Source organism: Corapipo altera, unplaced genomic scaffold (assembly GCF_003945725.1).
Source record: "Corapipo altera isolate COAL_440 unplaced genomic scaffold, ASM394572v1 128596, whole genome shotgun sequence".
NCBI lineage: Eukaryota > Metazoa > Chordata > Aves > Passeriformes > Pipridae > Corapipo > Corapipo altera.
Genome location: NW_020885283.1, coordinates 1 through 23,186, shown reverse-complemented (window position 1 = coordinate 23,186; position 23,186 = coordinate 1). Strand labels below are relative to the sequence as shown.

General features: G+C 47.2%; 1 protein-coding gene across 1 annotated transcript; it reads left to right on the top strand.

The window, feature by feature from the left end:
• Positions 1-366: 366 nt before the first annotated feature.
• LOC113940345 (spermatogenesis-associated protein 16-like) lies at positions 367-16,975 on the top strand. Its single transcript, XM_027631475.1, has 12 exons — positions 367-465; positions 1,376-1,456; positions 3,442-3,849; positions 5,803-5,948; positions 7,485-7,574; positions 8,061-8,145; positions 9,497-9,644; positions 9,999-10,141; positions 10,374-10,484; positions 13,162-13,326; positions 15,604-15,681; positions 16,736-16,975. The coding sequence occupies exons 1-12, from the start codon at positions 451-453 to the stop codon at positions 16,973-16,975; spliced, it is 1,710 nt and encodes a 569-aa protein (XP_027487276.1). The 5' UTR covers positions 367-450.
• Positions 16,976-23,186: the final 6,211 nt, after the last annotated feature.

The following is a 23,186-nucleotide window of genomic DNA, read 5'->3' as shown; positions in this document are numbered from 1 at the left end:
GTGCTCAGAAGCTGTGAAAACTGGGCCTGAAATGACATGTTTGGACCTGAGTCACATCCCTTTCAGTGCCACCCACCGGTACCATCCTGATAGCTGTTCCCCCAGGAAAATCCCACTTGGAATCACTTGAAGGTAAAAGCCCAGCCCGGTGTCAGCCCCTGACAAGCTGCACACAAACACCGGGAGGGGGAGGAAGGGCTGGTTTGGCAGTTTCTAATTGACCCCACTGGAATTGGGCCTGGAGCCACCAAAGCATTCCCGAGCAGCATTTCTGGAGCACAAACAGTGCCCAGTGTGCACCAGCGATGTTTGTGGGGACCCCCAGGGCTGTGGGGACCCCCAGGGCTGTGGGGACAGGGCTGGCAGTGCAGGTGTGGGGCCAGCAGGCAGTTGGGCCTCCCCAACCGCCCCAGACGCGGCGTTTGAACCCGGCAACTGCCAGAACGGCTGATGGAGACCCAGCAGGTGAGGGGGAAAGGTGCAGCTCTCCCTGTGCCAGGCCCAGAGCGGGGACAAACGGGCCTGGGCTGTCCCGTGGGGAATGGTTCCCTTTGGGAACAACAGTCTGCTGTTCCAGAGCTGGCAGCAGCTTTGGTGCTGGCCATGGGGACAGGCCTGGGAGGGATGGAGGGCTCCTCCCTGAGGACACCCACACCTCCTCCTCTGTCCCTGCCACACTGGAGGCACTGGGCACTGATGAGAGAGCAGCTTTCCATCCCATTCCCTTCACCCCAATTTACAGCCCAGCCTCAGCAACTGCCAGAGACCTCAGTGGGTTTCTTCCAGTCATCTCCCAGATGATTCTCGGTAGCCCAGACAAGGCCACAGGAATGATCAGAAGATGCTCTTCTGATGCACTTCTGCTGTGGGGAAGGCTGAGAGAGTTGGGACTGCTCTGCCTTAAGAAGGATCCAGGGAAACCTTAGAGCCCCTTCCAGCATCTGAAGAGGCACAGGGGGAGCTGGAGAAGGACTTGGGACAAGGACTTGCAGGGACAGGACGAGGGGGAATGGCTTCAAACTGACAGAGGGCAGGCATAGATTGGATATGGGGAAGAAATTCTTCCCTGTGAGGGTGGTGAGGCCCTGGCACAGGTTGCCCAGAGCAGCTGTGGCTGCCCCATCTCTGGAAGTGTTCGAGGCCAGGCTGAATGGGGCTCTGAACAACTTCCTTTCTGGTGTTCTATACTAGCAAGACACCTTCCAGCAGGTTCTGTTTGTTCTATTTTTAAACTACTGGACTGAAAGTATTCTCAAGGAGTGAAGGAAGAGCTGAGCTGGAATTCCTGAGGTGGGGCAAGGGGGAAAGCGTTTAGGACCGACTGCCTCAGGGACAGCCATGCAATCTGAGTGTATTCATATTTGTGCTCTTCCAGGTGTCTCAGGGGCTTGGACTGAGCGAGTGGTTCCCTTCCCACATGTTTCCTCAAGAGAGATCTTCCTCAAGAGCCCCTGAGGTGAGTACAGCTGTGCTGAATGGCTTAGGACCGTTTTTAAATGGGGTTTAGGGGGGAAGAGAACTGCAGGAACCCTGAAAGGCTGAAGCTGCTCTGCCATGGATTTCCTGTCTGTCCCTGGGTGGGATTCATTTCTGTGGGTTTGATTTCTGTGTTGCCATTTTACCCCAAAGGAGACTCCTTTCCTCTGCTCGGTCGGCTTAACGTCTTTGACAGGGAACATGTACAACTAAAACAGGAACCTGATTTCAGATGGCTCTGTATAACTTTATTGCAATCACACTAATAAATGCACCAAGCACAAGCAATGTGCTTAGTGTACAAATAGATTTAATACATATAAGTGGATTTTGCAGTTGGTTCTCCATGAATGAACACCATTCTCATTCGGATCAGAAGAGGTATTTCAGATGGTGCTTTGGAACAGGACAGAATACCTGTCCTCCTCACACCAGGCTAAAGTAAAGAAGGAGCATTAGATCTCCATTTCATGACTGTGAAAAGACTTTTTTGCAGTTATTTGGATTTTATTTCTTCCTATTTCCTTTTTTTCCATTTAATTTAATTTAACATGTTCCAAATCTATTTATCCAAATACATTCAGTAAAATTAAAAGAATGGAAGGCAACTAATTTTACCATATTCCCCCTTAATGTCATCTTGTTTGGTGCTAAAATCCACGGCAAAGTATTTTAAATGCAAAGCATTTTCAGAAATCACTTTTTGAAACAAACCAGAGCTCTCCTGGGACATTTTGCAAAGGCAAGCAGTGACAAGGACAAGGGGGAGTGGCTTTCAGTTGAAAGAGATTTAGATTGGATATTGGGAAGAAATTCCTCCTTGTGAGGGTGGTGAGGCTCTGGCACAGGTTGCTCAGAGCAGCTTTGTCTGCCCCAGCCCTGGAAGTGTTCAAGGACAGTTAGACAGGGCTTGGAGCAACCTGGGCTAGTTGAAGGTGTCCCTGCCCATGGCAGGGGGTTGAAACGAGATGATCTTTGAGGTCCCTTCCAAACCAAACCATTCTTTGATTCTATAAAATTGCTTCAAACCCCACAGTTGTCTCCTCACCTCCCTCAAATTTGCTGATGACACCAAATTGGGAGGTAGTGTCGACCTGCTAGAAGGCAGGAGGGCTCTGCAGAGGGATCTGGATAGACTGGAGAGATGGGCTGACTCCAATGGAATGAAGTTCAACAAGGCCAAGTGCCGGGTCCTGCACTTTGGCCACAACAACCCCCTGCAGCGCTACAGGCTGGGCACAGAGTGGCTGGAGAGCAGCCAGGCGGAAAGGGACCTGGGGGTGCTGATCGACAGGAGGCTGAACATGAGCCAGCAGTGTGCTCAGGTGGCCAAGAAGGCCAATGGCGTCCTGGCCTGCATCAAGAACAGTGTGGCCAGCAGGAGCAGGGAAGTGATCCTTCCCCTGTACTCTGCATTGGTGAGGCCACACCTGGAGTATTGTGTTCAGCTCTGGGCCCCTCAGTTCAGGAAGGATATTGAGGGGCTGGAGCGGGTCCAGAGAAGAGCAACGAGGCTGGTGAAGGGACTGGAGCACAGGTCCTATGAGGAGAGGCTGAGGGAGCTGGGGTTGTTCAGTCTGGAGAAGAGAAGGCTTAGAGGCGACCTCATCACTCTCTTCAACTACCTGAAGGGAGGTTATAGCCAGGTGGGGGTTGGTCTCTTCTCCCAGGCAACCAACAATAGGACAAGGGGACATGGGCTCAAGCTCTGCCAGGGGAGGTTTAGGTTAGATGTTAGGAAGAAATTCTTTACAGAGAGGGTTATCAGGCATTGGAACGGCCTACCCAGAGAGGTGGTGGATTCACCATCCCTGGAGGTTTTTAAAAAGAGATTGGACGTGGCCCTTAGTGCCATGATATAGTAATTGGAGTTGGATCAGGGGTTGGATCAGGGGTTGGACTTGATGATCTTGGAGGTCTTTTCCAACCCAATCTATTCTATGATTCTATGATTCTCTCTGGCAGGCGTGGCAGGAGGCAGAGGAACACAAAGAACAACCCAGGGCTGGCACAGACAGAGGAAACCGTAAAACGAGAGGAGACAGCCACGAAAATCTGACTGGGACAAAAGCAGAAGCACAACTGGAGCCTGGTGCGGGGATATTCCCGAGCCCTCCACTTCACATCCCTCCGTACAAACTCAGGGAAATAGAAGCTGAGCTGGTCTGCGCCGACGAGGCAGACACCGAGTTGGGCGAGTTGGCGTTGCCTGGAGTGACCCCACCAGCACATGGGGCTCCGGCCGAATCCCCCGAGGGCAGCCCCTGGCACTGCGTGGACGCGCGGCTGCAGCTGCCCCTGCAGGAGGGCAGCGCTCGGTACAGGCAGGAGCAGTTCGCGGCAGCGGCAGCCAAATTCTCCACGGCACTGGAGGTACTGGGACGGGGAGGGTCGGTTGGGAACCCTGAGATGCAATTTCGTGTGAAACCTGAAAATTAAGAGCTATTAAAAAAAAAAAAAAAAAGGAAAAAAAAAACCAAAACAAAAAAAAAAAAAAAAACCAAAAGGAAAACAAACAAACAAACAAAAGCCACAAAAACCCCAAAACAAACAAAAAAAAAACAAAAAAAACCCAAAAAACCCACAAACACAAACACAAACAAACAAACAAAACCACAAAACCAAAACAAACAAACAAACAACAACCAAAAAAACAAAACAAAAGAAGGAAGGTGGGGGCTCAATTTAAACCAAAGAATCTCAGGTGCTTTTGTGTTTTTCTCCAAGTCCTTGACTGTGTTTTTGTGTGGAAGAAATTGAAGTCACATAAAGGGAAAAAACTTCTCCCCTCTTTAATCCCAGCTCTATCAGCAACAAATGACCTCTCAATAGTCAGGGGAGTTCCCACCCTTCCCCAGCTGTCCCTGCACTACCTGGGTCAAATGTTTAATATTTTGCTTGAACAACAGGTCCCTTTGAGTCCCTTTTTTTCCCTTTATGGCATTTCCATCATGTCCCCTGTTTCTTCCTTTTCCTCTGAAGACAGAGGATGCCACCAGAGCTAGGCAGGAATCCTTTTCTTTCTGCATGAGACAGGACAGGTCCCATAGGGATCAGCCCCTCAGAACTTTGGGAGTGTTCTCTTCAGCAGCTCAGAGTCCACACACTGAGTTTTGTGGGAACGCTTCCTGAGGTACTAAGGAAGTACAATGTACTCACTTCTGAGCTGTCTGAAGTGGACATGTTCTTCCAGCAGTAGTTATTTCTATGGTTTCCAGTTTCAGGATGAACCCCCCAAAATCTACAGACCTTGGACATTTTTAAAAATCTCGGCCAGCCTTGAGTTTTATCAGTGTAAGATGAGAAAAGAGGGATGTCCTCTGGCAAGGTTGCAACGAATTTTACAGGGGAGAGAGAAGAGAAAGGAGGTGTAGGAGAGCCCAGCAGGTGGGTCTGCCTTCCATCCACCAGCGTCTCCCAGAGAACAGCTCTCTCATAAACCATTAAAGATGCCACACAACTAACCTGGCTGCTGACACTCACCATGCAGACAAGGGCTCCCCTTTTTCCATGAGACAGGATGCCAAAAGCACTCCTGGGAGCTCTCAAATCAAAGAGAAAAGGAAAAACGAGAGCCATCTTCTGCTTTACAGGAACATGGTTGGTGGTGAGAATAGAGGACTTGCAAGCTGGACTCTTCACTGCCTCTAAAAATTCCTCTCCACTCTGGCCCCAGTCCCTTCAGCTGGGTACCTGACATCCTGAAAACGGAGCCAGCTGCACTTGTTTTAGTGCTGTTCTGCCAAACCTTATTCAAAAGCATTTGTAAAAGCTCAGAGCTTTCCAGTTCACAAGCAAATATCCTGTTCCTTCTTCTTTTTACTACAACACTGAAGCCATTTTTTTAAGCAAGAAATATTATAGCAGTAAAATTAGCAAGTGTCATCCTTTTCAGGTGCTTTTTTGCTCCCTGTATTCAGGAAGGAGCTGTGGAGGGGGCAGAACCACTGGCTGCTTAAGAAGAAAGGAGGACTTGCCCCATCCTAAGAGGAAATGGAAAGGCTGGCAAATAGACATACTGGGGAAAGAGTAACTAGAGATTAAGGAATTCTTTCCTGGGATTGTGGACAGAGTGACTGGGACATCCCAGAATTGTAGGGCTGGGGCTTCTCAGCAGTCTCTTAATCCAGCTCTCCTCAGAAGCAAAAGCCAGAACATCCCTGAAAGACAATTCTGTACCCTGTGCTGATTTTTGTAATGTTGACTTTAGTTAAACCAGAGTCTATTGTACTTCACTTTTCTCTGCTGATCTGTCACAAAAAGCCTTTCCACCTAGCAAATGGTGTGTTATAACATTTGTAAATACTGCTTTTATTTCACATGCAGCTTTGCAGTAGAGGCTTTGCTACAGAGGATCCCTTGAAGTCCTCTCCAGATGATATTTCCAGAGTTGCCAGTTTTATTGAGTCAAAACTTGTCATCTGTTACTTAAAACTGGGGCAGCCTGACATTGCCCTGAGTCACTCACACAGGTAAGAAAAAGTATTGATTAGATTCACTACTAGGACTGAAATCCAAAATTGAACAAAGACTAGAAGTAAGTGCTGTGCAGGAAGAACCAGTCTAATAATGAGAGAAGAGGAATCAATAAAATACACCTGACACGTTGCACTGATGTTTAGACTGGACTAATTCTCCAAACTGGAGATTTCAGCTGTAACAGCCCTGCACACATTCAGTGCTTTGGTCATATGGAAGGGAAGGAGCCTGTGTGTGCAGCCTCCCCAGGCCCAGACACATGGAGGGGGGGCAACCTTCAGAATAGTTCCAAGCACCAGTTCTGGGCTGAGAGCCTGAGTGCCCAGGAGTGGTCAGAGAACATCAAGGGCACCCCCAGGGCACAGCTGGCAGGGACACAACCTGTATTTCTGCCAACTGGAGTATTCTGCCAGGTGAGCCAGAGGAGTGGAAGCACTGAACCCTCCCCTCAGGAGCTACCCTCTCTGCCAGACTCACTGCTGAGCTGCTGCCAGTTTTATCATCTTACCTTAAAGCCTGAAATCTGTTGGACCTGGAACTTCACCAGTTGAACTAAGGGTCTAACACACATGCCAAGGTTCACCCACATAGAACCTTTCCCTTGTACAGGAAGCATTTCAAAATCTCTCAAGTTAACACTATGATATATTCCAGATGCACAGTGTTACCAGGGAGATGGTAACAGCCACTCCTGTTTGGGGAGCTGAGGGTTAAAAGAACTTGTGCTGTAGCAGTTTTGCTTTTGTTACCTACGTACTAAAGGCAAGAGAGGATGCTATCCCTGGAACTTCTTTCCTAGAGTACACAGAACTCTAATGAAATTGTATTTATGATAAAATCACGATGAAAATTTTAGTAATGCTTGTTCATAGACCACATCTGGAGAGAGAAGGGGAGGGAGACAGAGAGAAAGAGCTCGCTGATAACTGAGACATAGCACTGAGTTGTAGAGAATAAGTGCATATGGTTTGTGCCTTAGTCACAGTTTGGTTCCCATGAGCTTTAGTGAACAACAACCTAACCTTGTCCATCCTTCTGTGATAAACAAAGTCTCGAGTTCCTATAAGTTTTTTGAATAATAGTTTATTATATGGAAAAAGCAAGCAGCTGGCTGGGTGACAGAAATGGGGACCAGTTTCCCAAATCTGCACACACACTACAAGGTACATTTAGTATTTATCTTATCTAGTTCATGCATATTAATTATATCATACACATCTACATTCTACAGGTTTTTACTAAGTATTTAATATATGGGTTTTCTTACAGCTAAAGCTAAAAGGGTTAACTCTACAACCAGTCATAATTCATGCATTCTTGGACAAACAGGCACCTAAAGATTTAAAGTTCTACTATATTTTATTCTTAGGATAGTAAGGAGGTTTTGGGCCTCTTGACCTTGTAAGGGTCTGTTTTATTTCTTTATGGGGGTGTAATTAAGTTTCACAATCCATTTGTTTTATTTTGACGTGATCACCCATTTGCTTCACGAATCCCAATTATTTATTTACCCCTCTTCTCTCTCCCAGGAGCATCATTCAGAACCCCTCTTATTTCCGCAATCACCTCCGCCAAGCCGCCTGCTTTCGGTGCCTGCAGAGATACTCAGAGGCTGCCAGGTACTGGGGCTGCTGCAGGGCTCTGCCAGGTACTGGGGCTGCTGCAGGGCTCTGCCAGGTACTGGGGCTGCTGCAGGGCTCTGCCAGGTACTGGGGCTGCTGCAGGGCTCTGCCAGCCCAGCCCTCAGGAGCGAGGGTATCCTCTCCTAGCCAGGCTTTTACCAAACCACTGGGAGCTTGGCACTGGCTTTGGGTGTGGGTGATCTCAGGAGCAGCAGAGCTCCAGTCCTCCCAGCTGGTGTGACGTGAATAACCCCAGCTATGGTGCTGAATGGTCCTAAATGACACGACAGGCTGTTTGCTGGCAGAGAGTTAACCAAGCTAAAAGTGTGTTTCCTGATGCTCCTCTGAAAGTGGGACAAGGACTGAGGGTTCTGTGCAGCTTTTTGGTACAAACCTCACGTTACACTCTTTTAATATGACTTCAGTCTGGCCACAGACACCCTTCTCTGCCTGTGAGCTCATTTCTGCTGCTTTTGTTCTCAGAAGTGCCATGATTGCTGACTGTCTGTACATCCTGGCAGGGGGCACGGCCCTGGAGACAAGTGACCTCATCCAGCTCTACTGGCAGGTGACACCTGAGGGCCAAAGGAGAAACTGGGTGCCCATCTCGGCAGTGGGATCAACAGGGGGGATTCCTGCTAAAAAAAGACTGCCCACAAAGGGAGCTCCTGGGCACATCAGTGAGCAGGACACTGCACAGTCCTTCTGTGTGGCTTATTGGAGGCGTGGACTCAGTGGGGAGAGGAACTGAGGCGACTTTATTCGAAGGGCACAGTCTTTTATAACCTACACAAACATGGAAGGATTCCTTATGAGGTGTGAGAAATAGAAACCCAATCGGGCAATTTTCAATCAGAATTTGTTATATGATAAAAGCAAATTCAGCGCTGGGTGATCAGGGAAGGGGTTCAACAACTCCCAATGCCTGTCACACCCAAAGAAGACAGTTGTTCTACATTTATTTTCAGCTACTACATGAATATTCATTATACATAAGTATAAACATTACACATTGTTAGGTACATGAGTATAAACATTATACATTGTTAGATACATAAGTATAAACATTACACATTGTTAGGTCATACATTCAACAGATATTTCTTAACAAGAATGTTATCTATGAGCATAAGCATCCATATTATATTGTTAGATCAGACATTCAGCAGATGTTTGCTTGTTATCTATACCAAGTTATAAATTTTAAGAAAGGTGCTATTATCTAGCTAACTAAACAAAATTCTCTCACTATAAATCCTACACAAGGTAAAAGGGAGGTAACTTGTCTTTTTTCTTTTCATAGGGGCCCAATTAAGTTTTACGATTTGTTTTTCTTTTCTCTCTCCAGGTCATATTGACCTTACACTGTTTTCTCTTAATTAGCCCGAATCATTCTCTCAGTTTATCACATGAGGCAAAAACTGGAACTGCAGCAGCTGCTTGGCTGCTGCCACAGGGGGACAGGGCAGGCTCTCGGGGTCACAGCTCACTCCTGTGATGAGTTGCTCTGTACTCTGCTCAGCCCGAAACCTGCTGCTAAGGTCTGGTTCTTTCCAGGCCTTCAGCCTGCACATTCCCCACACTTTTGGACTTATAATGGAGTAGATTTGTTTGGACTTATTTTAAGGGATAAATTCAAGGTTGTTAACCCTTGGATCATGCTTCAATTTTATGGACTGCTACAAAATTTAATTTTGGATACTGTCACCTGAGCTATTTTTTTCTAAAGTCTTCCTGATGTGACCTTCAGAGAGCATGGAATCACTTTTCATCCAAAAGACAATTAATCTAGTAACTGTCCCCTCATTGAAGACAGAGGTTTGTGGAGTCTCTGTCCAACCCACCTGATTGTTTTGCTTGTTTTTTTTTTAACTAGCCATTGCCCAACATGAAAAGTATCATTTCTTTGCCTTTTTTAGGCTCTGATTCAAGAAGCCCTCCGTGGAGAAGTGTCTTTTTCCGTTCTCTACACACCTTTTGAGAAAGAGGACGAGGCTGACAAAATAAAGGAGGCCAATAAAAGCTTTGCTGAAAAGCACCCTGATTATGTGCAGCACATATTCACAGGTAACAGCAGGTTTCACTGTGGACTGTGTGTGGGGCTGAGTCCAAAAGAGCCTGAGACAGTTTGAGAGTTTGTGCTGCTTGAGCTCCAGACACAACAGTGTTCCACTGTTGCAGGGAATTGGACACTGGTTTATCTCAGGCATCAGCAAAATTGAAGCTGTTGATGCAAAAGGCTTGTAAAAGTCCTAAAATTCAAATTTAGGAGAGCTGGATGGGTTGGTTTGGTCACCTGGTTCTGGCAAGGTTTCTGGAGAACATTTCTCCTTCTTAGAGTTCCTTATTTTTCCTCAGAAAAGTAACTTCTCTTACAACTGAAATGTGACAGTGGAAATGATTTTCCTTTCCCTATCACAGATCCTCATGGAATTCACCTGTTGCCAGAGAGAGCTGAGTCTCTGCCTGACCAAGAGTACTTACTGACTTTGGGCTTCAGAAACAAAGAGATTGGAAAAACTGTGGAAAAGTCTGTAATTCGAAAACTGCCAATCTGTCCAGGTGTGCCAACTTGCTTAGTAACTGAGCTGGCTCAGGGGTGATCCCCTTGCTAAATGAGGGGTGTGGGGTTGTCCCAGGAGCCATTTCTCTGTGCCAGCAGCCCTGACTGCTCAGAGAGCTCTCCCCATCCCCTTCATTCCTCCTCCAGTTTCCCCAACACCCTGCCAGACCCTCTAGGAAAAAGGGAGGTGAATAAACACACCCTCTGTGGTTCTGTGATTTCACTTCCTAGACCAGAAAACAGCTTTCAGTCCCAGCACAGAGGAAGAAACAGAAACATCTTGGGAGAACACTGGGAAAAAGATCATGGCAGTCATAGATTTTATAGGAAGCACCAAAATAAAGGTGAGTGTTCCACTGTCTTTCAGGTGTGTGGGGTGTGTGGTGACAGAAGCCTCTGTGTGTGGGAAGGACACGTGGTTTTGGGGTGTATTTCCTGCTGCACATGCTCTGCCAGCGTCCAGAAAGGCTTCAGGAATTGCTTTAGGAACAGAGTTCCAGTGGGCTGAGACACTTTACAGTTTATTCCATGCAATTTTCTCCAATCTTTATGGCCTATAAAATTATATCCCTACTTCATGTAACCACCAAGACAGTTGCTCACTATATTTAATACCCAGAGCAGGCTGCACATACCAGCAGGATCTCCTTCAAGAGTGAATAATTGCTACTTGAGGCATTTCTAGGGATTGAGATTGTGATCCCTACGGAGTGAAGGATGTGAAACAGCTTTCACATCTGTTACAACCATCAGCAAAGTGATCATAATTACCTCTGCTCCATCCTTTGTGCCAGAATGGACACAGCTTTTTAGCACTGTGGCTGACAATGAGCACAGAGGTCAAAAATCAGTGTTGTACATGGATGAGACTCTTTTCATGCAATTATTAAATGCTCCTCCTGATAAAAGAAACATGAGCTAGAGACTTAGGGAAACTGTGACTTCTCTCCTTCCAGAGAACAGCTGGTGAAACAACAGTAAGTGCCTGAACTCACCCACTCAGCAGAGGGAAAGGTGCTCAGTGCTTGGCCAAAGTGGGTGCTTGCAAAGCATCCCCACTGGTGTGAGGCAGGTGGAGCAGATGAAGGGCAGACACCCCCAAGAAAACACAGCTGCTTCTTTCCAGTGCTTTCCTGAAGCCTTTTGCTGTTGCCTTTGGGTGACCTGATGTGCAGGCTGATACAAGTGGCAGCTTTGGGGAAGTAGAGGGTCTGTTCCTGCTGTGGGCATCCACTTCAGTGCACTTGAAGAAGCTCTAGTTGTAGCTTCCAACCCACAAACAGAGGGTGGGTTGGATACTGGATACACAATGAAACCCTGATCTTTCTGAAAGCCCCAGGAAAACTGCAATTTTCTGACCCCACCACTCTGCCTTTGCTTTTGGAGGTGAGATCCCTCTATTGCAGCTCTTCAGTTTCTGAAGAGTAGTAAAAAGAAAAAATTTTGAAATCAGGCATCTTTTGGATTCCTCGTGCCTGCCCTGTTTTGTCAATTAATTTGTAGGAACGGGACCACACGGTTCAAGCAGAGAGATGAGGGATCTGGTTTCCAGGGCACAGGGGCAAGAAACCCATCCTGTCAGAGATGAGAGCAGAGTGCTGGGCTAGGAGTGCTGAAGCCAGTCCCCACTCACTGTAGGAATTTACACTGCCCCTACACACCAGTGTTTTCTACCAGCTTTAGACCTCCCCTCAGACATTTCAATATTCTGGCTGAAACAGAAGGGTGGTCCCCAAAACAACGGGGTGAAACCCCACCACCACTAAAAGCAGCAGCAAACTGACCTGTTTTCCAAGCAGGTTGGCACAGCATCCCCATGGCTCAGGCAAGGGTCACCCCAGTGCCACCTCCAGGGCAGCAAGGATGGGGGAACGGGGCTGAGCCCTGGGCCTAAAGATTCATAACCAACCCTGGGGGTCAGTGCAGGAGCTTTACTGGGGAGGAAGAAAGCCCCAAGAGAGAAGAGATGGTCACTAAGTTGGAACAAACAGCTGCCAGTTCCACATCCACTATCAGGGGAAACATCCTCCCTTTCACTTCAGTTTTCAGAGCACTGAATGATCCCAGCAAGACCAAACCTCTGATCCTAAGATCAGGTGGCAATGCTGGTTTTACCTGGGAACAGAGATGGGCACAGAGCCAGAGCTGCTCTGCTGCTGGGGACCAACATCTCTGACAGAGATTGGACCACTTCTGCTCCCTTCAAAGTATTCCACAATTGTCTTCAAGCTAGAAATACGATTTCATCTTATTTGCATCACACAGAAGCTAAATTAAAACTTCTGCCAGACAAACTTCAGCTACAGAGTCGAGCCTTACAACTTACTGTAAGAGAATAAAATAATGTATTTAGGGTTTAATAGAACAAACAGTTCTTCCTGCCCTCTTCCTCATTTGCAGATGCAAATGTACAATCCAGCTTCTTGTTCTGATCAGACCGGTTTTGACAAAACCATCTCAGTGCCAAAGCCGAGCTCACTGAGCCATGGCAACACCTAAGAGAAATAAATTCTGCCCCTTGGTTTTGCAGCCACACAACCTGGAGTTAATGACATGATTTTTACACGCAGTGCTGTGGGTAAGATGTGAAAGTAAAGGTTTAACGTGCTTAAAATCGACCACGTTCCTGGCTGCGTGCGGGTCAGAGAATTCCTCTGCAGGTTTTAGTCCCTCCGGGGTCTGTGTTTGAAAACCATGGATTTGCCTGTCTGTACCCAGTGAGCTGACACCCTGCATGTCCTCCTCAGCCTGCTCCCCAAGACTGGAAAAGCCATCCAGGAATTCAGGTGATGTTTAACGTAGGGGATCATGGAAAAAGCCTTTAACAGAGGAGAAAACTGCACTCGTGTTTGTTACATTCGCTGTGACGACGTCTTTGTTTTCCCAGTACTACCACAGAGGTTGTGGCAAGAAAGTCTTGCCAGCACAACCACGATGAGAAGCCCAGAGGCACAGGACTCCAAGGATCAGGGTGCCCCCTGAGCTTCTCCTCTAACCTCTTGGCTGTCCCTGGGCAAACAGGACAAGCGCAGCCCGTGCGCCCGCGCCATCGAGCACTTCCACCGCGCCAGCCTGCTGGGCCGCCTGCAGAGAGGGGAGGAGCAGGCCCAGGTGATGGCCCAGGTGATGGCTGAGCTGGCCACCATCCCCTACCTGCAGAGAGTCTCTCAGGAGGATGACAAGCTGGTAGGTTTTGATTTCTGACACTCCCTTTGCAGGCTGGGAGCCAGGGAGGGAAGGGCCGGAGAAGAGTTCTGTGCTGCCACGTTCTCTCTCTGCAAGGAATTTGTCCAATGTGGGGACCTGAAGGAATTTTTAAATCCTCCTTCGGTGCTTTGTCAGAGGAGGTGCTGATCACCTGCAAGGGTGACTTTGATAGAACCACCAGGAGTCACTTGTCAGCATCTGTTTAAAACCCCTTTTCCCCCACCCCAGACCTCTCCAGATCAGTCTGGGGAAACGATTGCAATCATTCAGATCATGCCCCCTTGACATTTCTGACCTCAAAAGGCACCTGCAGCAAAACCAGCCCAAATCCAGTTATAACTAAGGAGGAGAGGGGGGAAAAGAGGGAAAATCGATTTTCTGTGCTGGGTCCATCCACAACATGCTCCCTGTCTCGGAATAAACCCGTCTGCCTGCTCGTGGTAAGTTCTTAGACTTGCTGCAGAGGTGCCATAAATTGGTGAAGGATCAGAGGCTGTTGAGAAACATGTGGAGTGGCCCCTTGGCTGAGCAAACCAGCAAGGGCCAGTGGTGGGATGATGGTTGGAGCAAATGAGGCCAAAAAATATGGTGTTGAAGTGGGGTTGGGGAAAAAAGAGTAGGGGAAACATCTCCTTTTTGCTCGGTGTGGGATGATGGATAGAGTTAAATCTAGAGGGGATTCAGAATTTTAAGGTAAAAAGCAGCTGCCACTCCCTGGACAGACTGAGGTCGACATGTTACTGAGCTCCCCAGTAAAATGATAAATATCTGCTCAGAGAAACAGAACAGAGTGTGGAACGAGGTGGAGACTATGTGGCCCCCCCTCCATTCCAGTCCCAGCAGAGGGGGAGGACACTGTGGCACTGAGATGCTACAGGACCTCTCTGACAAGGGGCAACCAAGATGTTCTGATGCTGAAGCCACAACCATGTGGAACCCCCTCCTCAGGGGCCAAACCACGACCACCACCCCCCTCCCATTAAATACACCATCAGAAATAAAAGGTATTTATGACTAGAGCCACTCAAACTCCACCCTAACATAAAAAAAACCAAACCAGTATAAAAGTTGGGAATAGGGGGAAAGGGGGAGAAGACCTCCACCAAAACTGCTGGGATCAGTCAACTGGCTGAGCCCAATTTCTCTCCCCTGAGGGGGTCGCCTTGGGTGAGAAATACACTCTGTGCATGTTAAATGCTGCTTTTACTACCAGAATTTTTGCTTGTGCTCACCCCATGGCAAATTGGTTAGATTGCTTCATACTAGAGCTTGTGCTTCCTCAATAGATGCATCAGTAGATTGCTTTAAAACACCTTTTTGCAGTAGACACTGTCACCAACAACCTTCCAACCTTATTAATCTGTCACAATTTGTTTTAATAAAAAGTGTTATTCTGCAAACTGTTAAAGTGAGTCCTTTCTGCCAGCAGTGGAAAAGACCTCGGCAGGACCCGCTGAGGGGTCCTGGCTCTGTTGAGTTCCCCCTAACAAGGGTGGTCGAGGTACCCTCTGAAATTTGGAATCTGTTGGTGAAGGGTCTCCTCTCGAGACACTGACAGGCTGTCGGACACCAAGGTCTCAACTTTCCTGGGGGACCGATGAGTAAAATTCCAAACTCTCACTTTTCGGGTGACACTTGGGCTCAGTTGGCAGCCAGTGCCTCTCCCCTGAAGGGAGGAGGAGCCTTTGGGTGAACTTTGTGCCTCCAATTTCATTGAAGTAGACCTGGGAATATTTATATGCACAGACACGGAGCTAATAGATCTTAATTACTTGTAATGAGTAACAAACTGGGGAAGAGGCACCAGAAAGTGTTGTTTGGGTTCACTTCAACCAACCCAACGTTTTGGAAGAGACCTACTAGTGTGCAACAATTACCACAGGTATCAAGTGCCAGTTTCCCCCAGTTTGTTCCTAAACAATGATGCTAAGGGCTGCTCCAGGCAGGACACCCTGGATCCAACCCTTGTCTCTCTGTCACTGAATTAAGAGTCACTGGACCATTTCCCAGGGTCTGGGAAGTGAAACAATGCCAGGACTAACCCAGAAGGGGACTGGGGGGAGGCCATACTACAGTATTTTGGATCTGCTATAATGCAGGGCAGTGGCTGAAGCAGAGTTGCCCACGCTCGCTACGAAAGATGAGTCACAAAATCATCAGAGTGCAAATTATTTTTAGTGAGGTTTTACTCTGTATATTCAGATAAGTCATTTCTCCCTGAATTCCACCCTGATCATTTGTGTCTCGGTGCCACAGCTGCAGTCACTGACAGCAGATGCCATGGACGCCCTCGCAGGGAGAACCAGAGATCGTGTGTGGACTAAAATACAGAAGGTAAAAACCTGCAGCAAAGGGCAGGAGAGCAGATTGTTCCTTGGGAAGGAAATATCCCACTGAGTCCTGTCTGTTCAAAAGGCAGGGGAAAAAAAAAGGAGGTGTCATAGGAAACCTGACCACAGGCCTCGAATTCTGTCCCTGCTCAGGCACCAACCACAGGGACATCTCTGGGATTTGCTGTGAGCAGGGAAGGGTCTGAAAGCCATCCCTGCTCTGCAAATACCACCACAGCTCATCAGCTGCCTCAGGAACAGTGCAGTGATGTCAGCAATTGTTATTTCCACTCCCAATATGCCATAAGAGTGCTCATTTTGGAGGCTGGAGCTGACAGGTGTTCAGTAAATATGAAAAGCACAAACAACAGCCAAACCACGGCTCCAGGTGGGAACATCCTCACACTGGGGATTCCTGGTGACATCCCGAGCAGGGCAGACACTGCTGGATGTTCCTAAAAGAGCTGCTGTAAATCCTGCTGCTGTTCTGGTGTCCCCTACCCATCATCTGGGACTCGTTTTCCCCGCTCTTACAACCCTTTGTGCTCACCCAAAGCCAAGCACTACCTCCCCAAAATAGAACGGGCACTTTCAACCACAGAGGAAAGTCATGCAGACATTTTAATTTGGTCTGTTGCAGAGGAGCCCTGGAGGCTGAGTGGCTCTGGTTGATGTGGCCAAGCCCTGGACTGGACCTCTCTGGCAGCTGTCTTTCCAAGACAAACACAGTGGAATTGGTCCCTTTGGGACTTCCTGTGTGCTCTTGGCCAGTCCATCATTTCCTGAGCTTTTATTTCAGCTTCTTAGAAATGAGGCTGGCACCAGGATCCCTCTAATCCTCTGCATGTTCCTGTGCTGAGCACATCCCTGCAGAGCCAACCTGAGGCTCCTCGGAGAGCCCCGACCTCCCCGTGCTCCTGCGGCAACGGATTTCTCGGCAGCAAAGGAGCAAAAGCCCAGGTGCAAGTGCCCATCAAGCTTCACCCCCACAGCAGAAAACTCTTTTCCATGGCATTATGCACAGTGCCATGTACACTCTGACCTCCTGAAAATGCCAGCTCTGTGGGCACGACCGGGAGGCAGAGCCCCTCTCCCGGACTCCTCGTGCCCTCGGCACCCCGGGGCAGCAGATGGAATTGTCCATAAACTCTCCTGCTTCCCTCTCTCACAAGCACACACCCCTCACCAGCACGATCCCCGACCAGAGCGTGCAGCACAGCCCCAAGGGCAGGGCTGAAAAGCACTTTAGGACAGCTCAAGAGGTGGATAAACACAAGAGGAAGCCACGCTTGGACTAATCCCCAGCCAGCTCTTCTGTGCTGTGAAGGAAGAAGCTCCACTGAATGTCTGTCAGCAGGGTAGAGCAGCACTTTTTTTTTTTCTTTTTTTAATTATTTCACCTTAAAATTCACTTGGCAGATTGATTCTTTAGATGCTCCCATTGCCCAGGGTGTGGATCTTGGGTGTAACCCCGTGTGAAGGAGGGTGATTCCCACCTTCACCTGTCAGAAACGCTGTAACAGCTGACAAAGGCCTGGAATAAAGGTCAGCTATGGGGAGAGAGCCCGGAAATGATGAATGCCTGGGGCTGACAGAACACCTGTAAATGCTGCTGTGAGTCAATATTTGTGGGTGTTTGAAATCCCCCTGGCAATCCAAATGTGTCTGTCTCAACGTACCCTTAATCAGAATAATTCCCTTTTACTCCGGGGAAAGACTGAGGTCGTTGCTTTTTTCACTCTGCCCTCCAGTGGATTATATTCCTGGGAAAACGTCTTGATTTGGAGCTTCATTTTGATTTACTAGGAAAAAAAACCTTTGCCACGGCAACACGGGACACTCATTTTTCTCCGTGTGTCGATTTTTGGCACGTAAAAGGCAGAAGCTTCACTTCTCTTTCCTCGTCAAGAAAAACTCTCCAGACAATAATTTCCTCCTCACCCCTTCCTTGATGAGTGGCTGTTTTTCAGCACCTTTTGCAGACAGAGCCATGAGAAATTCCTGCCTCGGTGTGCAGATTCCAGTGGAAGTGTCCAATCCACGGCAGCGAAGTAATTTGTGTTGCCGTGGGATTTATGGTGCTGAAAAAAATCTCCGGAGCAGTTAATTAGGGGTGAGATAAGAAAGGGTTTATTTGCCAAGGCTAAGATGTTACAAGAGGCTCCTCTGTGCCCGAGAGGTTACATTTTATAACCCCATCCATCCAATCCCAGATGTATCCACCCTGTGGCCTTTCCTCTGGATCGCCCCGGGGTCCACCCCCTTAAAATGGGTCTGGGGTGCATTTTGGGACCACCTACTTCATCACCTTCATCATCATCAGAGCACAAAGGGTACAGAGTTACCTAATTCCTGACCTATTCTGTGGGTTAGGCCCAGTTATGCTGTTCTGTCAACTGTCTGGGCCTTGCCTTGACAAAAGACTAAACATTCCTATTGGATTCAGGAGTAGGGCTGATATGGGGAGCATGGAATGGGGGAAGAGGGTCAAGGAATGTGTAAACAAGGGTGCTGGAGGGAAAGGAACAAGGGACAAAGAAGGGAAGGGTTTCTGCTTTTCAAACCTACTTATAAAACTTACAAGTCTTACAAATACTAAAAAATAAAAAAACATTAGGGGCTTAAGGCATCAAGGCCAAGACATGAGTGTTCTCCAGACAGCACAGGACTAAACATTCCCACTGGATTCAGGGGTAGGATTGACATGGGGGGCATGGGATGGGGTGAGGGGGTTGAGGAATGTGTGAACTACTTGTGCTGCAGGGTGAGGGAAGCTGTTGCTCCTGAAATCTACTTCTTATAAAACTCATAAAGCTTACAAAATTAGAAAAATAAGGAACTAAAAGGGTCTTAAGGCACCACCCTACACTCCCTGGTGAAGGTGTGTCCGTGTCTCCCGTGTCTGTTACAGTGTTTTGGGATCTTTGGTGTATTAGGAGTGAACAAGGTTCTCCCTCCACCTCCTCGGGTCTCACTGTGATCTGATAATTTAGGATTCTCAGGTCCTTCCTTCTCCTTGACAGGGGGTCATCAAAGTCTGTCATAAACATGGGAATTAAGTGACTTTTGAGGTCCTGGATTTTTTCTTTTTTTTTCTTTTTTTTTTTTTTTAAACCCCCTTGAATCAGAAAATATAGGCCTTTTGTTGTTGCTCACAACACTTAATACAATTAAATTTAATACAGTTTAATAAAATTGAAATTTAACAAAACAGAATAAAATCCAAATTTCAGTTGATATAACTCACATTTAATACCACTGCTTACCACTTAATACAATTGAAATTTAAACAGATACAGCTTAATGCAGGCAAATATTATTATACAACAATATATATTATTATATAAATTAAAATTAAATACAATTTAAATTTAAATTAAAATTCATACAACTTAATGCAAGTAAATATTATTTAATACCATTTAATGTAAACTAATACAACTAGAATTTATACATTTAAATACAATTTTACACAATCTGAATATTTAATACAAATTAAAATTAATACAAATAAATACAATTTAATGCAATTTAATAAATACGATTTAATACAATTAATTAAAAATTTAAATTAATACAACTTTGAGTTGTTGCAAGTAATTACTATTTAATGCCATTTAAATTTAAATGAACACAAAGTTAATACAAATCAATACAATTTAATGGAATTTAAATTTAAATTCATACAACTTAAAGTTAATACAAATCAATACAATTTAATGTAATTTAGATTTCAGTTCATACAACTTAAAGTTAATGCAAGTAAATACTATTTATTGCCATTTAAATTTAAGCTAATAGAACTAGAATTTATACATTAAATCCAATTTAATACAATTTAAATATAAATGAATACAGCTTAAAATTAGTACAAATATAATTTAATGCAATTTAAAGTAATACAACTTAAATGCAAGCAAATGCTATTTAATGCCATTTAAATTTAAAGTAATACAACCAGAGTTTATACTATTAAATATAATTTAATTCAATTTAAACGAATACAACGAAGTCAATACAATTTAAAATAAGATTATCTGTTAAATAGGTACCAATAGCTGCAAAACATGTACAAAATCAGCTATTTACAAAATCTGTGCACCTTTTTTTTTGACTCTGTGGCCAAGCTGCGTGGGTTGGGAATGAACACGTTTGTGTTTTCCAGCCTCAGATATTCCTGTCCCGTCGGGGTCCGGTTCCTGTTTTCCACCCCCCGGTTCCTTAAGAATTCCTCTTCTCCTTCCCTCAGCTCCTCTTCTATCCGTGCCACCTGCAGTGACAGACAGGTGGTGGGTTAGAACCTTAAAAGCTTTTCCATCAGTTCGTTTATTTCGAAACTCGTCGTCGTTAGGAACGAAACCACTCGAAGGCCCCTCTCGGGGGAGTCGTGCCCGACTTGGAAATGGTTTTTTTTCCCCCTCTGTTTCTGTTGGAACTCAAATGGTGCCTTAAGCCCCTAATGGTTTTTTATTTTTTAGTATTTGTAAGACTTGTAAGTTTTATAAGTAGGTTTGAAAAGCAGAAACCCTTCCCTTCTTTGTCCCTTGTTCCTTTCCCTCCAGCACCCTTGTTTACACATTCCTTGACCCTCTTCCCCCATTCCATGCTCCCCAGATCAGCCCTACTCCTGAATCCAATAGGAATGTTTAGTCTTTTGTCAAGGCAAGGCCCAGACAGTTGACAGAACAGCATAACTGGGCCTAACCCACAGAATAGGTCAGGAATTAGGTAACTCTGTACCCTTTGTGCTCTGATGATGATGAAGGTGATGAAGTAGGTGGTCCCAAAATGCACCCCAGACCTATTTTAAGGGGGTGGACCCCGGGGCGGTCCAGAGAAAAGGCCACAGGGTGGATACATCTGGGATTGGATGGATGGGGTTATAAAATGTAACCTCTCAGGCACAGAGGAGCCTCTTGTAACATCTTAGCCTTGGCAAATTAACCCTTTCTTATCTCACCCCTAATTAACTGCTCCGGAGATTTTTTTCAGCACCATAAATCCCACAGTAACACCTGAACAACAGAACACAGGCAAGAACTGGGTGACCTGGTGCCCTTTGTGCTCTGAAGATGGTGATGAAGCAGGTGGTCCCAAAAGGTCCCCAGACCCAACTCCCAGGGGTTGGGCCGGGGGAGGATCAGAGCAAAGGCTACAGGGTGGAAACACTCAGGACTGGACAGATGGTTTTATAAAATGTAACATCTCAGGCACAGCCTGGGTGCTCCTGTAACATCTGTGCCTTGGCACAAATTAAACCCTTTCCTTATCTCACCCTCAATTAACTGCTCCTGAGGGTTTTTTTTCCTTATCATCAGCTGGACAGGCATCAAGGGACAACACAGAATTTTGGAATCAGGGGACAAGAACTGTTGCCTCTTTCCTAGCACCCGGAGTGGCAGCTGCAAAGGCTTTAGCCACATTAAATAAATCAGGATGTTGGTTAGCAAAACAGACAAATGCCATTAGCCAGGCTATTGCAGATTTATTGACTGATGTTCAGTCAGTGAGAATTCCTGCTTTGCAAAACAGAGCTGCTGGAGACTGTCTGCTTTTAGCACAGGGACAGGGGTGCAAAGGATCTGATGGAATGTGTGAATTCAAGTGACAAATCAAATCCCAAAAGCTTCCAACAGTCACAGGACCTGACGAAGGAGCTGACGGTGAAGGACGGATGGAACCCCTCTGAAGGGTGGGACTGGACTTTGGGATTGGGGCCAGGGGTGAAAAGGATTCTAATGTGTGGCTTGGTTTTAGTGTTGGGTCTGTTGGGGATGATTCTCTGTTTGCTTGGTGGGGGTTGTACGACACAAAAGGCCTTGGTGGTACAAGTCCATACAGCTCTGACTTTAAGTGCCTCAAAATAAAGAAGGGGGAGATGCAGGAACTGAGGTTCTCTGACCCTGGGGGACACTCGGCAGGGGAACTTGGTGAGATCCAAGCAGCCACAGTGAGATGTGAGAGAGGTGTGAGAGGTGTGAGACAATGAGAGGTGTGAGAGGTGTGAGAGGTGTGAGATGTGAGATGTGTGAGACAATGAGAGGTGTGAGAGGTGTGAGAGATGTGAGATGAGATGTGTGAGATGTGTGAGAGGTGTAAGAGGTGTGAGACAATGAGAGGTGTGAGAGGTGTGAGATGTGAGATGTGTGAGATGTGAGATATGTGAGAGGTGTGAGAGGTGTGAGAGGTGTGAGAGGTGTAAGAGGTGTGAGAGGTGTGAGAGGTGTGAGAGGTGTGAAATGTGAGATGTGTGAGATGTGTGAGATGTGTGAGAGGTGTGAGAGGTGTGAGATGTGAGATGTGTGAGATGTGAGATGTGTGAGATGTGTGAGATGTGAGAGAGGTGTTAGATGTGTGAGATGTGTGAGATGTGAGAGAGGTGTTAGATGTGTGAGATGTGTGAGATGTGAGATGTGTGAGATGTGTGAGAGGTGTGAGAGGTGTGAGAGGTGTGAGAGGTGTGAGATGTGAGAGAGGTGTGAGATGTGTGAGAGGTGTTAGATGTGAGAGGTGTTAGATGTGAGATGTGTCCCGGGGGTGGGAACTGCTGCGGGGTCACTTTGTCACGGGCAGGGAGCACTGAACTGAGATGCAGATGAAAAGTCACCGACAGGAACCTCCCGTGAGGGGCTGTATGAACCGGGAGAGAACGGGATAAAGGATTCCACAGTCCCACACCCCGTGGGGTCCCTGCCCCAGTGGGTCACAGGCCCCCACCCTCCTGGGATGGGTCAGGACCGGAGGCAGCAGCGGGACCCCCCCCAGTGCCAAGGAATTCCTGCAGCTCCAGGACCATCCAGCCACACCCCCCCATTCCCAACATCCCAGGGGGATCCTGCAGGCCAGAGTGGGACCCCCCTGGAGCAGGGGGACCCCAGGAGTGGGGGGATTCTGAAGGAGAGGGACCCCCAGAACAGGACCCTGGAGCTTTGGGACCCCCCCGGAGCAGGGGGATCCTGGAATATCGGGAGCTCCCAGAGCTCCAGTCCCTGGAGCAGCTCTGGGGTGTGAGTGCCCCCCATTGCCTCTCAGTTCCCCCCATTCCCCCTCAATTCCCTCCCATTTATCCCCCAATTCCTCCAATTCCCCCTCATTGACCCCCCTCAGTTCCCTCCATTCTCTCAAATTGCCCCATTTCTCCCCATTTCTTCCCATTTCACCCCATTTCTCCCCCCTTCCCCTCAATTTCCTCCCCTTTCCCCATTATTTTCCCCCATTTTACTCTCAACTCCCCCCATTTATCCCCCATTTCCCCCTTTATCCCCATTTGCATCAACAGCAAAAGGAGGGACAAGGAAAACCTCCCTTCCTGGTTGGACCAGCATGGCCCAGGGGATCAGATCATCCTGAGTGCAATCCCACAGCACCCACGGGATGGAAAAGGGATCAGACCATCCTGGGTGCAATCCCACAGCACCCACAGGATGGAGAAGGGGTCAGATCATCCTAAGGGCAGTCCCAGAGCACCCACAGGATGGACAAGGGGTCAGATGATCCTAAGGGCAGTCC